Here is an 18,577-nt window from a genome sequence, read left to right on the forward strand (position 1 = left end):
TGACTTCAGAGAAATGGCGAGGACATTCAGTGTGCTTAATTAAAAGCATTTTTTTCCATCCTGATTCTACGGAGAATGCAAAGATGATTGCACAACAGTACAGTATTCTGATGATTTGATGGCCGAGTCAGTGGTGGATGAATGTATCTGTTTTCGAAGAATGTACAAGGAACTCTTCATTGAAAAGTGAACTTCACACCACTCAGTCTCTCCCCCTTCCGCATTGCAAATGCATGGACCGTGCCTTGCCAAACCTGAGCATCGTGTATCGGATATATCTGACCATCCCTGTTAGCAGCACGAAGGCTGACAGAAGCTTAAAGTCACCTCGAATTGATAACAAAAGAATACGTATTGCGGTCAACAATGCGAGAGGATCGGCTCTCTAGCCTGGCACTGTTGTATGTGGGGAGGGAAACAGCTGAGGCAGCCAATTTGGAGAAGGGGCATCTCCAAGTTTGCCAACTGCAAAAGACAGAAGAATGGAGTTGTAACTTAATGAGAGAGGAGTCATCAATGTGATGAGTTAACAATGATTAAATATTTTTCATATATATACAGTGAGGGAAAAAAGTATTTGATCCCCTGCTGATTTTGTATGTTTGCCCACTGACAAAGAAATGATCAGTCTATAATTTTAATGATAGGTTTATTTGAACAGTGAGAGACAGAATAACAACAACAAAATCCATAAAAACGCATGTAAAAATGTTATAAATTGATTTGCATTTTAATGAGGGAAATAAGTATTTGACCCCCTCTCAATCAGAAAGATGTATGGCTCCCAGGTGTCTTTTATACAGGTAATGAGCTGAGATTAGGAGCACACTCTTAAAGGGAGTGATCCTAATCTCAGCTTGTTACCTGTATAAAAGACACCTGTTCACAGAAGCAATCAGTCAATCAGATTCCAAACTCTCCACCATGGCCAAGACCAAAGAGCTCTCCAAGGATGTACAGGACAAGATTGTAGACCTACACACGGCTGGAATGGGCTACAAGACCATCGCCAAGCAGCTTAGTGAGAAGGTGACAACAGTTGGTGCGATTATTCGCAAATGGAAGAAACACAAAAGAACTGTCAATCTCCCACGGCCTGGGGCTCCATGCAAGATCTCACCTCGTGGAGTTGCAATGATCATGAGAATGGTGAGGAATCAGCCCAGAACTACAGGGGAGGATCTTGTCAATGATGTCAAGGCAGCTGGGACCATAGTCACCAAGAAAACAGTTGGTAACACTACGCCGCGAAGGTCCCCCTGCTCAAGAAAGCACATATACATGCCCGTCTGAAGTTTGCCAATGAACATCTGAATGATTCAGAGGACAACTGGGTGAAAGTGTTATGGTCAGATGAGACCAAAATGGAGCTCTTTGGCATCAACTCAACTCGCCGTGTTTGGAGAAGGAGGAATGCTGCCTATGACCCCAAGAACACCATCCCCACCGTCAAACATGGAGGTGGAAACATTATGCTTTGGGTGTGTTTTTCTGCTAAGGGGACAGGACAACTTCACCACATCAAAGGGACGATGGACGGGGCCATGTACCATCAAATCTTGGGTGAGAACCTCCTTCCCTCAGCCAGGGCATTGAAAATGGGTCGTGGATGGGTATTCCAGCATGACAATGACCCAAAACACACGGCCAAGGCAACAAAGGAGTGGCTCAAGAAGAAGCACATTAAGGTCCTGGAGTGGCCTGTAATTGCCAAAAAGGATTTTTCCACCAAGTACTAAGTCATGTTTTGCAGAGGGGTCAAATACTTAATTCCCTCATTAAAATGCAAATCAATTTATAACATTTTTGGCATGCGTTTTTCTGGATTTTGTTGTTATTCTGTCTCTCACTGTTCAAATAAACCTACCATTAAAATTATAGACTGATCATTTCTTTGTCAGTGGGCAAACGTACAAAATCAGCAGGGGATCAAATACTTTTTTCCCTCACTGTAGTTCTGTTTATGAATCAAAACAAGCATAGGCATGTCAAAGTTCAATGTTCGAGACCAGCGTTTCTTTTGAAAGCATTTGTCGGAGCCATGCTGTGAACATCTAAAAAAATATATTTCAAAAGGATAGGCCTATTGTTTCTTTTGAAAACAAATCTGTTGTGAAAGGCTATTCTTGTTATACGTGGATTTGCTACTCTATATGCTAGTGTAACGCTTCCGCAGCTATTTAGATATTTAGTATTGGTAGTAGTACTTTCTTAACCGAAAAGAAACGTGATGTCGGGATCGAACCCACAACCTCCATTCACCGTTCCACACGCAACAGTTTTTTTATTTTGTGTGGTCATCCACCAACCCTTGCTGCTGCCTCCAGTGTTCAGTTACAGGCCAATTGCAGCACAGCCACCACCACCCGGCTCTTCGACCCCACAGCTGTTGTCAACTTGGCACCTGACCTCCAAAGTCTGGAATTATAGCCACTAGATTTACGTCTTCTCTCTGCTCGTTGCCTTGGTAATGGGGGGGGGGGGGTGCACCGTAAGAGGGACAACCCGCCGATAGAGAGCGAGCTTGCGTGGGCCGGGGGACATTTGATGGTGCAGGGCCCAGCTCAGCAGCACCTCACAATGACTCTGGCTCAGTAACCGGGCCCTGCAATACACCTATTGAGTTCAGTTGTGGTGATCCCTTCGCACAATGCTAATCCGTCCGTCAAATTGTCAAACATGCTGTGTACACAGACAAGACAAAAGCTTGTGTAATTAGTGAGGGCACACAGACACGCCCTTATTTGCTCACACGTTAAACAACATTACTCTCTACTCGTCTTATTTGTGCGGCCGTGTTGTTGTCTAAAGTCTCGTGTGTCCCGTATATATATTTTTTCTGCCTTGTACCACTTATTCATCTTGAGTACGGTGGTTCGAAACATTTTCTGCATTTTATGCACTCAACTTATTTTGCACCGGTACGTAGCCAACCGTGTTAATCAAGAGGTGCGGGGGAAGAAAACAAACTAAACACAAAAAGCAGTTATAAAGAAACACGCTTTGCAATTTAGATTTAAAAGTGCATAGCTCAAGTGGCTTCCGAATAATAAGGAAGCCACTGGAAGCATTACCGGCAAATGATTATAAACACGGTAAAAACAGGTCGTCCGCACGCGTATGCCTCGAGCAATAAACATGCGACGCTCATCTCTCTATCCAAGAATACAGCTGCCACAGAGGTTTAAGTCAGCACGCTGCACTCGCAACCCTCAGGTCACCGGTTTGATTCCATTTCCTGGCGCGGCATGGTGGAACAAGTGGCAAGTTTTTTTTTTAACTCTTCCTCTGCATCTGCTTACCCAGCAGGATAAATTGGTATTCATTTTGTAATGCTGCCTCACCTCATTTTACTGGCTGGAGAGACACGTGTGGGCAAATGATGCTCTCTCTCAATTAGAATGACATAGGGGAATGGCACGCAATGTCACTTCCATCGTATTTAACCCAGACTAGGTCTGCATCGAAGAATCAAATTACGACACTATGATGAATGTATAGCGATCTGTCACTCCACTGTTGAAGGCCTCCTCATGCCATGTCGCTCATAAGCGTTATTGGACCATACTTCAGCATGTTTGTATGTGCAGGTTGGTCAAGGCAGCAAGCAATAAAGTATGGAACAATGCATTTGCTGCACTGCCCTCTGCTGATCACCACAGAGCCACACAGCAGCATTCTATCATTATTTAGCCTTTTTTCAAACCACTGCTGATGAGTGTAAGTTGAAGGCAGGGAGCATAGAACATTGGAGCAAAATGCAGTACAATAATGAGTTTTGCTTAACTGCTCTCTGCTGATGGTATCCCTTGCAGCAGCAGCAGCAGCAACCTACAGCATGTTAGGCACCCATCCAAGCACGATCCAGGCTCAACTTCACTGAGCTTCTACGATTCGATGTGATGGAGCGCATTCCTGGTGATTTGGAAATCGGCCAAGGAAGTTTCAATTGGATGTTTGATCAAATCCCACCCAGATTGCGTTCATTCACATCCGATTAACACTGTTGGTTACGTACGGTGCGAAAGAGGTTTAACATACATACATAATGTACATACTTCTTTCACAAGTCAACCTCTTTCATAAGTCAATAACTTTGCTTTTGAGCAAAGTAAACAGCAGAGCAACAACAAAAAACTGTCTTTCCAGCTGCTGGCAAAATTCATATTCTGCAGAATCGGTCACTCTTTGTACAAGCTGTATATTCTAGTCAAAGTTAATATTTATTGCTCAACTTCCAACGCGATTTCATGTACCAAATTTCAATGAAAGTTTTCAAAGTGCATTATTGCACATTGAGCGACATTTTCATGAAAATAAAACATGTCCTCAAACATTGCTTACCTCTCAGTAAATTCTGAAATATGAACTAAAACCTTGTTCATTAATTATATCTTGAATAAAACGTATCTTTAAAAATGTGGCCTCCCTGTACCACCAGTGATGGGGAAAAGTGTGGGTACTCTAGTCCAGGATGCCTGAACAGCGTAGATAAGTAGGCCATATACCCCTGAGTTTACTCTAGTAGAAGCCATTCCACCAGCTGTGGCACGAGTGAATAATTGCAGGGATCCATTGTCAACTTGATATTGTGCGCTAATCAGTGCAGTAATCAGAAAACATTATATGATGGTAATATATATTTTTTTATTTACCAAGTAAAGCCCACTGAGCTATATAGCTTTTTTAGAAGCGACTTGATCAAAAATGATAGTACACAGAAGTGGATTTTTGTGGAAATTTATAGCAGCCAAATATGCTGAATGCATGTTGATTCTAAATGTGGAGGGAAAATCCGGAGGACCTGGAGAAAACCCCACACTATCAAGGGGAGAACATGCAAACTCCAAATATATACAGCAGGCATCGTCATTAATGTTTACCCTCAAACACGTTGGTGGATCTCAATACTCATGATCATGAGTCCTATTTCGGGATTATTGGCCAATTCTGACAACTGTATTTCTGGTTGGAGCCCAGAGAAAACCCACGCGTGTGACGGGGGATGACGGTAAACCTGCACTTTTTCATTATAACTTTAAAAAAGTAAATTGATAGGGTCGCCGTGATATAATTGGCTACAATGCCATAATAAAAACACCTTTGCAATGCGGCGATTTTTGCGATGTCAGTTCACCATAACTTTGCGATTGTATTTAAGATTAGTACCGCGTCATGTTTTTGCTTTGATATACATTAAATATGAACACAAATTTCTTAAGTTATTCAACTGCAGCACACTTAACATAAGCCTGCCGTAAGTCTTCTGATAATTGAGACTGGAAAATCTATATTGCTTATTATGCACATACCGTCAAAAATAAATTGTCATACAACCACCATTATAATTCTGATTTATTGGGAAACCGCTATTTATAATTGTATTCATTATTTCTATTTTACATTTTGTTGGGAAATTAAATATTATAACTATTTAATGAACGATCGTCGCGATACGATATTTTTCAAAATGGATGACACAACCATCATAGTTTTATATCGTACGTACCATCGCCACATCACGGCAACCCTACAATTTCATTAAACCTTCACTCCAAACGTAGCTTTTCGGGTTGACGCAGACCGCAGTTCCAAGCAAAATTGTCTTGTCATTAACCCTCCACCTCAAGACAAGACTGTCACGTTTACCCAGCTATTACTATTTATACGCAATGATGCATTTTGTTTATCAAGTTATGACCAATAAACCCCATCCTCACCAATAACTTAATTTATCACCGAAATGAGACGTTTCGCTCCAGCGCTGTGTTATCTGGGTATTCCCGTTTTTCGTAGGCACTGTTCAATCGTTAGTGCAACAAAAAAAACTAATTTATTTTGTTATTTTACCAGGTCACGCCCACTGGGCTATATAGCTATTTTTCAGAAATGACTTGGCCACAAATTATAGCTCAACGCAGTGGCTTATCCCGCGTAAATTTATCGTAGCAGCCAAATACTCTAAAAACATCTCGATTCGAAGTGGCAGTAGTGCAGCAGTTTTCAGGACACGCAGGCCATTCGCGGCCACTCGCTCTCACACCCTCGTCACTCTTTATAACTTACATTGTTGAATTTTGCACTCCAACGTGCACCTGGGTAGGGCACGTCTAGGGCTATAATGATGCACCATTTCATCCATTACTAATTGGTTCCACACACGACACCAGAGAACCTCCCCAAATATGGCTCCAGTGTACTGCAAAGCACCAGTCCACCAGCACTACAAGCGTCACGCAAGGGAGTAACTTAGGCTTGTATTTGTGTGGACTTCCAAGGTCTGGGCAATTTAATAATCCGCACCCCCGAACACGACCGAGATTCTGTTGTCACCATTCTGTGTCTCGATGTTATTCAATAACCGATAAGATTACACTGACTGTGAAACTAAATGCAGTGTTCGTATATTATACTGGGAATATAATTTGCTCAATGAGTAAAAAATGCGATTCTCACAATTAAAAGAGTAAAATAATTTATTGTCATCGACAATAGATGCCTCCTTATATCCCATTGCACAGCCAGTCTCAGGGATGGTAAAAAAAATGTTGAAATGAGCAGGAGAGAAAACGGATAGAGTCCAAGTTCCGAACCCACTTGGCATTCCCTATTATGGCTGCACTCACAGGGAGAGTCCAACGCAGCATCGGACCAGCAGGGGCTACCCGATTGGCTACAATCAACTCACCAGGATTCCTCCCGGTGATTCGCCTGCCTCTCGTCGCTTATAATTTATTTCTCTCTGCTCTCTCAGCAAGGCATGTGGACTCTTCACAACTTGCTCAGAATCCCCAGCGGCGATATGCAGTTGTTGTCCTTGTGTCAGTTCCGCCTCCCTCCTCTCGCGTCCAATAAGCCGCGCTCTAAGCTGGTGTAGTGACAGACGTGGTGCAGCGCAATACACCACATGATTTATATATAAATATAATCTTACGTTGCAAAATATTTCAAAGCATTAGCTGTTCACGTCCACTTGGTACTGGTGATCTTGCGCCCGAGATGATGGGTCTCCAACTGTCCGTTTAACTTCATCTTGAGAGATTTCACCCGTCAACCTGGAGCAAACTCAGGCTGCACTGGTAAAGTTCCGGTGCTAACGATGCCACAGTGCACGCATTTCCCAAAGTGAACGTTCTCGCTGTCTGGGGTCCAATAAAACGTTCTCCTCCCAACCGTCACAAGCACAGAGCAGCTGTTTTCTATTCCCGGCACCGCAGACCCATGCCAATCTCACAGACTGATTAATGATGCTCATGAAGATAAAGACTGCCGAGAAATGAAGGCGACAATTATTTTATCTTGGTCATCTGCTCATCGGGACCTTGAAGCTAAGATTAAAAGTGAGGTGGGCAGTTAAGCATTGGTAAGTCACACCACACAGTATTGCAGAGGCGTTAACTGTGACTTCAACAAAAACACTAAAAACTTCAAATCTGAGTCAACTAATCACAATGGTCAACATGATACAGTCCTGAAATGGATTCCCTGCGATGTTGTTTTAGGTTTTACAACTTGTTAATTACTATGACCTGCCTTGGCATTACTCCGCTGAGTTTGGGAAATTCCACCGAATCGTATGGAGCGTTCAACCAAGTCTCGCCAAAATTGTGACAGATTAAGAGGTTCTTAGCATTGACGTTTCCTTGCCAGTCTCTCGCCAATTCATTCGGAGTCTTGAAACACAGTTATGGCGAACACAAGCGGATTTGTCCAACGGACGTCCACTTGTTAATGGCCTCCACGGCGTAGTCCCCGTAAGCACGACTTGCACGTAAAGAATCCGGTGATGCAGAGGACACAGAGAGCGAACACGGAGATCCCGATTAGAATCCGGGTCACTGCCTCCGTCTGGGGGCTGCCTGCAGAACAATAAACAAGAGGGAGGGGACGTCGTCATCACCACCCATGCTCTCATCATCGTCAGTGTCCGTTAATCACCATCCATTCTCGCATCATCTTAATGATCGTCAACATCTACTATTCACAATTCATTCTCACATAATTGGCGCCACTGGCGCTGCGGTGGCAAGATCTTAACTACCTCGCCTGGTATACAGGTCGTGGGTTCGATTCCAATCCTGACACCTGCATACTTGGATATTTGGAGTTTGCATATTCTTCCCGTGATCACGTGAATTCTTCTTTGGGGTTTTCCCTCCACATTTAGAAACATGGGTTTAGAGTATTTTACCAGCTGCTATACATTTCCACATAATAAGCCACTTCGTTGAGTATCATTTGTGGCCAGGTCGCTTCTGAGAAAGAGCTATGTAGTTCAATGTGCCTTACCTGGGAAAATATCTTAATTTTTTAGTTCATTATTGTCGCACCGGATCTTAATATTTATGTAACGTGTCCTTCACTAACAACCGAAAATAAAATACAAGACATCATTACAGTCACAACTTAAAAACTTCACAACTTCACAACCCACAACAAAAATGGGAGATGGTTCAAATGAGACAGGAAGAACGAGACACGATAGACGTGCCACCGGCACTCCGCTTGGTGGACACGAGGCTCACCTTGCTTGATCTCCTGGCCGCGCGTGCAGGTCCAGTTCTTGAGGCACAGCTCACAGTGGTGACCGGTGAAGACGGCGCAATAGGAGCGGGGTTCGCACGTGCATACCGTGTCCACGCGGCGCGTGCAGTTCTGTGCGAGCACCAGGCCGCGCTCTGCGACACACGCGCATGCACACAAGCACGCATGCAGATGGGCGTTCAGTGGGCACGTTCAATCAAGCATGTGAACCCGCACGGCCGTGACCAAATTACCTAGAATGCACGGGAACCCGTCGGACTTAAAGAGCTGTGTTGAATAATGACCACCGCGACCCGCACTGTGCGGAGAGGCCCTCACCCAGAACCCGCTGCTGGACGAAAGCCTCTCCATGCTGCGTGTGCTGCGTGAGTCGTGGGAGTTAATAAACCACACTTCTCCATGCTGGTCTGTATACTTTGATGAAGGCAGGGACCAGAGACTTTGGACCATAGTCCAGTACAGCAATAAAATATTATGCAGCCTTCTGCTGCCCATAGCATAGGCCCGGAGATCTTGCAATAGCGGGCGCATTGTCAATGCAGGACCCCCATGATGATGATGATGATTTTGTATGGCCAATGAAGATTAATGGTTTGAAATTCAGTTCTAAGTGATTTAACCATTCAATTGCTTTGTCTGAGAGTTGATGAATTGCAGATACATTCACCCACCAAATTACTCCCCGACTCAGCCATTCACCCACTCACCACCTATAATTAATATTTAGGGTAATGCAAAGTTATACAGTCCATGTCTTGATGTTTTGTAGTGTACGCACCCAGGACCTTCATTAAATACAGTTGTAAAATGCAGTGAGGCTTTGTTGAAATGAATTGCATTGAGCTCCTGAAAAAGCTCCCAGCAAGTGGAGCAAAACATTGGACATCATGTCAAATGATGCACAGCACAACCCCAAAATATATCCAAGAGCCGTACAGCACAATCACGAAAACCTACGCAGTACCACAATATTTCTCACCTATTCCCACTCACCAGCATGGCAGTGTGCGCAGGGCAGGCAGTGCAGGAGCAGGTTGGGGAAGCTTGTGAAGGAGCCCGGTTCACAGGGCGCACAGCTCACCGCGTCGCCAGCGTGGGTGCCCTGGCTGTAGCAGCCTGCAGCGCAATAAGGTACAAGACAAAGGTGTAACTCTGTAATTCCTTATGCCACCATTGCTGGATGGGCTTTGACTAGATGGAGCACTGGAAAGCTTAGATGTGTGACCACCATTTATAAAACGAGGGTAGTGCAGCAAATTCCGCTTGTTTTGTACTCCCTCCAGCTTCACCAACCCGCACTGACCATAGTGGTGAAATATGGTCAAACAACCTTCATGTCCAGCACGGCATCAGGAGGCCTTCGGCAGTGGGCTGCCAACATTGTGCATATTAATTATTGAAATGTAACATTAGGTCTCTTTACCAAAGGAGACATGGGACAGAATAAACACGTTTGCATGTGTTTCATTGAGATCATCCCGTACCATCTGTTTTCCGAGAACGCAGTGTTGTTTTCATAACCCAAATTGGATATAACGTGATGAATGTATTAGGGACCACATTTTTTATAACGCGGATGCAAATTGGATATAACGCGATCGAGTGAACCGAACTGCATCCCACGAGTAGGAAAAAGGGGTTGTACGGCTGCCTCGGTGTAGCATCACATGGCAGGATGCTGCTGGATGCTACCCACACGCCTCAGTCTGTGTTCAGCCTACATACGCATCTCATGTCTTATCGCGGACTGTGCTTTACCCTATATTATAGATTATAACGCGATTTTTCCATAACGCAGTCTTTTTCAGGAATGCAACTACCGCGTCATAGGAAAACATACTGTACAAGCTGACACAATGTCGTGCGTGTTTTTCCGTACAATGTCCGACGTTTCCCCAACACGTTCATGACCCGAAAACGCACCAGAGAACCGTACAGCACAACCACAAAACTCTATGCAGTGGGAGAACCATTTTGTTTCTATTCCTCTACAATATGGTGTGGGGCAATGTTATGTGTGAGGATATAATGGATTCCCAAACCCATGCGATGAAAAATTATAACCCTACTGACTACTCCATAGGCAGTATAATGTATCTGTCTGGATGCGCCGCATGCCAGACGTGTTTAACAGAGACTCGTACATGGCTGGCCAGAACTGGGGGTCACCTTCCAGAGTTATGGCCATAGTCAAAGCTGCCAAGTCAACCAAACATGTGACAAGAGGAGAGTGCATTTTACTATTAACCTCGTTTCACAACAAAGCCACGCATTTGTTCGGCTCTCTGTTTGAGCTAAAATCTCAATGTGATGCACACCTCATTTTCCACATGCACAGCACGCGGGTTCAATCCACGATACATTGTGCTGTAGATCATCTCAGGAAGGAAAAAGCAATTCCGTTGTTTTTATTCCATCGCCACATTCCCACCCATGTCACAGCAACATCATCAGGAGCTACGGTTAATCCACTGCTAAATGAAGGATTCCCTAAGCCAGCACCTGCTGCACACGAGGCAAATTTCATCGCTCCGTCTCCTGTATGGACGCCCTCTCAGACACGTCCCGTATTATTGGCTACCACTCCATCTCTATTAATGACCATCGGCCATCGTCACTTCTAGCGGAATATCTTGCCGAAGCCCACTTTCTTACCAGTTTAAATTACGTGATTAACCAGCGTGTTATCTAATCTATGCGTTCCGTCTCTCAATCTGCCCATGCTTTTTCACACACTTAAAATTTTTTGTTCCAAACTGTTGCATTGATAACCATGTTTTGTAACAATTTCATAGCAAGCGGTATGCACTAGTAACAAACGACGTTATTCTTAAGGCACATGGGTGTGTTACTTTTCATTATCAAGTTCAAGATATAATAGCTACCATAATATCACCACCACCAGCGCTGACCAATTCACTGGCAGGTGAAGGACTCTCAAAGCTGCTGGCATCTCTCAATCATTCACTCATCCCTGCAAATGAGCTAACTTCGTAGCTCCATCTCCGACAAATGTCATCCATTGTACGTGGTGGGTTTTCTCCAAGTACTCTGGTGTCCTCCCACATTATAATAAGTGAGCCGTGGCAAGCGAGCCCTGTCGGCGCTGTCTTCTTCCTCGTTGCGGGCCCGGCCGGGACTCCACTGCTGCAATGTACGGGCGACTGTGGATGTCGTCGGTGGTGCAAGGGGCTCGCTCGCAGTGGCCCCCTTCCTCGCTCCTGCCCCTCGCCGACCCCCTTTGTTTTCCCAATGCAATGATGCCTCATTCTTTTTCAGCCCCCCAGCTTTCTGTTGCCCTCCAGCTATGACCAGGCCTATCCCAACCTCCCTTTATCAGTCCCTCTTGTGCTACTGGCATTAAAATGCCACTACCACTTAAAATAAACAATTTCTTCATTTCAAATCATTATCATGCTATGTACAATTTTACAATTGCTGTAAAGCACCTTGGTAAAGGCCTTGGCAAAGGCGCCATATAAATATCAATAAGATAAGATATCGCGTCATCATTCATATGAATTGCATCTCACAATCGCTGAGGAACCGCAGACAATAGGAAGTATAAATTATTTTTAAATTACCAGGTAAGGCCCACTGAGCTATATCTCTTTTTCAGACGCAACCTGGCCACAATTGATAGCTCAACCAAGTGGCTTTTGATGTGGAAATTTATAGCAGCCAAACACTCTAAACGCATGTTTCTAAATGTGGAGGGAAAAAACCGGAAACCCAGAAAAAAATCCACGCGTGTGAGGGGGAAACACTCCCATACAGATGAGGCAGATGATTTCAGTCCAAACTTTATTGTGCCGCCTTCTCATTGCTATATTCATCTCCTCGTGAATAACATTTGGGCAAAAATCCCAATGCAGGATCCTAAAAAGGTCCTGAGACTCAGTGAAGCTTTCTGGGATGAATATATGGCACCCATTATTAATACACATTTTGGGGTCTAAAATATATGCAATGCTAGATACCAACATGATTTAGGGAGCACATCTGGCATTGGGTGTGAGATGTCTACTGAAGTGAGTCCAAAGTATTTCCGATAAGTAATCTTCCAGTTCTGTGCATGCCATGACATCATGCTCTGCTAGTCATGAGAATTTCATAGGGACATTTACTAATCCCGTAGCATGCGTATAGTAACTTGTCATATTACATCGATTAATATGCTTACTATACATATCCCTCACACCTCCAATTAGAACGGTTGGCTACGTATGGTGCGAAAAGAAGTTCAATATGCCGAATTGTACACGTGAGAATGAATTTTTTAAATTAATGTACGTTGTATCATGTGGGTGAAGTGGTGGCACAGCAGTTAGCGCACTGTGCTATGAACCTGGTCACCTGAGTTCGACTCACAGCTACGGCAAACATCAGCGGCCAGTGCTTTCAGAATATGTCCTAAGCACCGCAAATCGAACCAAGCCAGACTGAACAAAATGGTGAAGTATGGTTAAATAAGACCGACGAGCGATACGCCATGGAAAGCCTACATCGAAAATGGAACAAAGGGCTGTGAATTCATGATCAATATTGAGTTCACATGACCCCTGCGACTCCAACTCATTACTGTTTACTGGATGGCAAGGAGGAGGAATCGTTCTATGGTGAATGCCTAAGGCAGAACTGTTGGGATATAATCGACAGAAAGCCACCTCACACTCGAAAACAATAACCATTGTGAACGCACGCTGGAGTCAAAACCACAAGTGTCCTGTCTGGTAGGTTAAAGGTAAAGGTGCAGCCATGCAATTTGCTTTCTTATGCCAAAGGTTGGCAGAAGGGCCTTACCACTAGATGGAGGTCTAGAGAGCCCCTCTTTAGGGTTGTTTACTTTGACTTTCACATTGGCCGGACATCTTGGAATATGTGGGAGTACCCACACTTTAGCCCACCCACATGTGAGCTGTCGATCGACCAACTGTGGCTTAACCCACTTATACTGCTGAGTGGACAGAGGCGGGAAAGAGTTAAGAAACTTGAACAATGTTCAACCTGCCGTGCCCGGTGGGTTGAACCGGCGACCTCTGGATTGCAAGTGTAGTGTACAAAACTACTGCCGCGCGGTAGAAGTGTCCCACTTAGGAGGCGACTTTGTATTTTTTGAGGCACATTTACAAAAGATTGCATTGGCTATCAGTGTGTCCAGGGAACACAGTCACGGAAATGCCACTGCCACACGCACCTCGCCATCCGCTGGTACTCGTGCAATTACTTGAGACCTCGGGCGGCTACAATAATTTCAAGCACAAACATCAAATGCCCTGCAAAAGTTGCAAGTTTTTACAGACTCAAGAAACAGGAGAAGGCTTTTTAAACAGTGACTGGCTCCTCAACGACTGGAGCTCACTTTCTCTCCATCCATAAATACATGACAAGTCACCTTCAGCCTCATGACCGGTGGGCTCCAAGTCTAAATTTATCCTGTTACTAGCTGGCAACGAATGCCAAAGCATTTACACAGAACTGCGCTGGTTTAAAATAAGAAAATTCATCACTGCCCCATCTGCATGCCAATTGTCGCCTTGTGGGAATTTCGTCAGGAGTTAATAATTTCTCATTGGCATTCAGCTGTGCTGGCAGTCTAGAGCCAGAGGTAGAAATTCTGCATTCCCATGGCAGGCGCCAGTATCCCATGGCAGGCTTGGGTGTCAGACTCCCGGCATTTGAAACGTTGCTCTTACGATTGCAAGGTCAGCGGACTAGTCGGGCATGTAACGAATTAACAATTTATTGATTAAAGTCGATTTTTAATACTCAAAATACATGCTTCAAATCAAGCGTGTGCGGTTTGTCTGCCCATTCTGTGCAAAAGCCATGCTCATGTAACATATAACATCACCAAACCACACAAAACAAGATGGAAAGAACCACGAAACAATTTAAAGGAGACGGTAAGAACAAGACGATGAATTTATGACTGAAGCGACGAGAATAGCTGGGAGGTTTGACATTGGGCCGAAACACGGACGAGCAATAGCACGTTAGTCGCTTGTTGCAGAGGTTCGTGGTTCGAGCCTAGCGGCCAACCTAATTAATACTACTGGTATAATAACCATGAATATTAGGGGTGCCATCCAAAAGTCACATTCGTTATTTCCAAGGTCACACCTCCTGGTTTTATCGTTTGCTGTTAGCCTGAAGCCACTACGAGTTTAGAGACAATCCGTCAATATTTACCAGACACGATACAGAGCCGAACAATTCATCAGTCAATAAACAGAGTAATGGTGTAGAGGCACAGATGCAGAGAAGAAGAAGAGAGGGGATCCTGAGCAACCTGTAAATATGAACAGTGGAGTGGGATTCTCAACTGTTGACTTCTACACCAAAAGTAACAAAATCAGAGGGAGAGATCTCAAAAACCTAAAACTTCACTTTCCCAAATGCATATTGAGTAGCACCGTCGTAAATATATGCCACATACTGCAAAGCAGACATTAAACATCCCACAACGCTGTTCGATAAAGAGTGGGCCGTGCGTGCAGACGTCACGTTCCAAATTTGCCAAAATTGAAAGAATTACCTGCAAGTTAAATTTCGATTTAAAGCTTTCGTGATTGCAGGGATTCATCTTCTTGGTTCTTTCGGTAAAGTCACGTAGAAGGGAAATAATGAAATAATACAAATAATTCTCACGACGTTTCGGCCACAACGCAAGCAGCCGGCTGCTTGCGTTGTGGCCGAAACGTCGTGAGAATTATTTTATTATGTTTTATTTGTATTATTTTATTATTTCCCTTCTACGTGACTTTACCGAAAGAACAAAGAAGATACCTGCAAGTTAATAAACTGGGTTAAAACTGCAGGGCAACATCCTCCCCCTACTGACAGATTCCATCCACGTGGATCAAAGCACCATCGTAACAGCACTGTGCAATAGGAATGGGGGAAACGCCATACGTACCAAGTTATTATCTGTACATGCCTCGCTTGTAACAAAACATAACGTTTCTCATTCAGCACTGCGGCTTTCACCTACGACCAAGTTCCTAGTAGTCTACACAGTGTTGCTGTTGCAGCCTGAACATGCCTGTGCAGTCCACTGGTCAATCGACTGCTTGAAATGTGCTTCTCCACGTCCGGTGGGTCATGGGATTTATTTGACCATACTTTACCACGTTGAGTCATTGTGGCTTGGTAAAGGCGATGAGCTCCAAAAGTATTCTTTGCTCCAAGACATGATGCGAATGACACAGTCGGAATAACACTGGGTAAAAAAACACCGGTTTCTAGTGATAGTTGTTAAGGTATACGGGCAGTCCTCGAGTTACGAACCTAATTCGTTCCTGAGACCCGTTTGCAAGTCGAATGGTTTGTAAGTCGGAACACAATAATGAACTGTATTTAAATGCCCATACGGTCAGTGTTATGGAATGTGTTGCAGTTCAACAAAAAGAGAGGCATTGTTAAACTCGTAATTGAGAAGAAATAGTGTACATCTGCATGTAACACTAAAAATACTGAACAATAAATAAAACATTAAATACAATAACATAAATAGGCAAAATAACAGTTTTATTTTCACATACATTGAGTACTGATGCTAGCTTGTAGCCAGAAGGGGGGCAATGAGTCACCGCAATTGCACGCGCACACACACCCACCCACGGGGCACGGGCGCACACAGATACACAAAGACACACACACAACGATCCCCGGTGTAGCCTTAACAGGTTATTGGGGTAAGTGCTGTTAGCAAGCAGCGGCTGGCACAGCACACGAGGGGGTGAGTGGCTCCCGCCATGCCCAGCTACCTTTGTCTCCCCAGTGGCGATTTACACCCTGCACCAGGTACCTCTCCCCCCACACATACGTGCACATAAAGACAAAGACCCCTGTATAGTCTTAACAGACTGTAGGAGCAAGTGCTGTTAGCGAGTAGCACTTATGAAGGCCAGTGCGGCACACGAGAGGGTGGGTGGCCAACACTTTTGTCTCCACAGTGATGATGTTTACACACCAGGTACTGGTGTTGGCCGTGAGCAAGAATCACACTCGGGTCGCCACTTTCGTAGCGCTGTGCGCTAACCGCTACACTACCGCTCCCCACACAATCACACTTTCACACACATACACACATGTCCGCACGCACACACACGCAAACGCTCCTAGCACGAGGCCGACTCATTACACCTCGCGGACGATTGCTCTCTGACCAATATAGTTCCGCGGTTCAGTTTGCAATTGCGAGTTCGCGTTTTAAGTCAATGTCTTTTCTATATTTTTTTAATTTCATGGAAGCTAGTTCGTATGTGTGTTCGCAAGTCGAGGACTGCCTGTACAACGAAATGTTAAAACCAAAAAGTAATTCCTGCAGTCACGGAAGCTCCAAATCAATTTTAAACCACCTCTACGGGGAGGATTTAAGTTTGATCTCTTGCTCTCTGTGTCTCTGTGTTGTCTCTCTCTGATTGTCTGTCTTTGTGTCTCCGTGTCTGTGTTTTGTCTCTCTCTCAAATTTAACACTTAACTTCTAATTTAGCAATCTTTGGAAGAACGTAATTAACCAGGCTATGCGTTAATTGTGTGTTGACCGACTCTGTGTTGCATTGCATTTCCAAATTTTACTAACTTTGTTTTATTGAGTTTGTTTTCTCTCTGTGTCTCTGTATTGTCTCTCTAGTAATTCCTGCAGCCACGAAAGCTCCAAATCTCTCACTGACATGCTAATTTCTCTACTCCCCCCTCTCTCTCTGCCCCCCTCTCTCTCTGCCCCCCTCTCTCTCTGCCCCCCTCTCTCTCTGCCCCCCTCTCTCTCTGCCCCCCTCTTTCTCTGCCCCCCTCTCTCTCTCTGCCCCCCCTCTCTCTCTATTTAAGGCCTCGACACAGAGGCGTCGTTTCTCTGTGTGCCTATGTGTGTGTCTCTCTCTGCTTATGTGTCTGTCTTATGTGTCTGTGTCTGTGTTTTGTCTCTCTCTCAAATTTAGCACTCTTTGGAAGAACGCAATCAACCAGGTGGGGTGTTAACTTTATGTTAGCCGACTCTCTGTGTTGTATTGCATTATATTTCTGAGTTTACTAGGTTTGTTTTTCTCATTTATTCGTACCTGATGATTGCTTGTGTTGCAATCGAAGCGTCGTAGTCTATTATTGAATTTATTTTCTTCCTACGTGACTTTACCGAAAGAACCAAAAAGTAAGGTTGGATATGTTAACATTTATAGAAAATGAGCTACACCATGCGCAAATATGCAAGGATGATTTAACGTTACGATATGCGTTTGATATCACGCCCTTTACGGTGGGACGACTAAGAGCGCATCTCATCTGTGTGCCACACAGTTATCCCTGTGTGGCACACAGTGACTCCGCACCAGGCCAGCAAATGGGCATTAGCCTGCCAGTAGGGGGCGAGGAAAGCCACGTGTAATCCCAATCCAGTAACTCATGCAGCTTTTCACAGTTTCGGACAAACCTGCAGCACAGAGGAGGCACCCTCGGCTCCCATGATCCCACGCTTCACAGCAGTCCATGGGCTCCTCCACGCGGCTCTCTGGCATCGCGCACACCTGTCCGCCCAAGCCAGACAAATCACAGCGATCCCATCACCACCTAGGGCAGTGTTTATACAAGCCCCAGTGCTCACTACCCCTTCCCCTGCCACAGCGCAGCTTTCTGTAATTACCACATGCTGCTCAAGCTGCCACACACTGTACATGGTGGTTCACGCGGTATGTTATGAGCCCAGCGATCAGTTTGATTCCTGACCATAGCTAACATCAGCGTTGAGTGATATCCGATCCGGTCACAGGTGCTCCCTGTCCCCCCCTTCACAAACCTGCCCCCACTAGCATGGTAAAATATGGTAAAATCAACACTGAAATAGAGCAACCATCATCCAGTAGTTGATAAAAGCCTTAAATTATTAAATTACGATTAGGTCATCAGGAGGATTAACAGCATGTTACAGCATGATGTAATGTTTTGACTTCCAGTCAAGAGCTCTGCGAGGTATGGAGAGAATTTCAGAGATGTAGTTAGCACAGCAGCAGGGATAACAGCAACAATACGATCTCAG

At 44.6% G+C, this 18,577-nt stretch overlaps 1 protein-coding gene across 1 annotated transcript in view; it reads right to left on the reverse strand.

The window, feature by feature from the left end:
• Positions 1-802: 802 nt before the first annotated feature.
• Positions 803-18,577, reverse strand: part of LOC133357784 (tumor necrosis factor receptor superfamily member 14-like) — a 34,926-nt gene continuing 17,151 nt past the window's right edge. The window contains exons 3-6 of the mRNA XM_061575902.1: positions 17,975-18,068; positions 9,538-9,660; positions 8,526-8,678; positions 803-7,859 (exon numbers count right to left, since the gene is read on the reverse strand). Coding sequence (XP_061431886.1) covers positions 7,729-7,859; positions 8,526-8,678; positions 9,538-9,660; positions 17,975-18,068 — 501 coding nt within the window. The 3' untranslated portion in view covers positions 803-7,728. The remainder of the gene's footprint in view (positions 7,860-8,525; positions 8,679-9,537; positions 9,661-17,974; positions 18,069-18,577) is intronic.

This window comes from Lethenteron reissneri, chromosome 59 (assembly GCF_015708825.2).
Source record: "Lethenteron reissneri isolate LAM-NWPU_2019-01 chromosome 59, ASM1570882v1, whole genome shotgun sequence".
Classification (NCBI taxonomy): Eukaryota; Metazoa; Chordata; class Hyperoartia; order Petromyzontiformes; family Petromyzontidae; genus Lethenteron; species Lethenteron reissneri.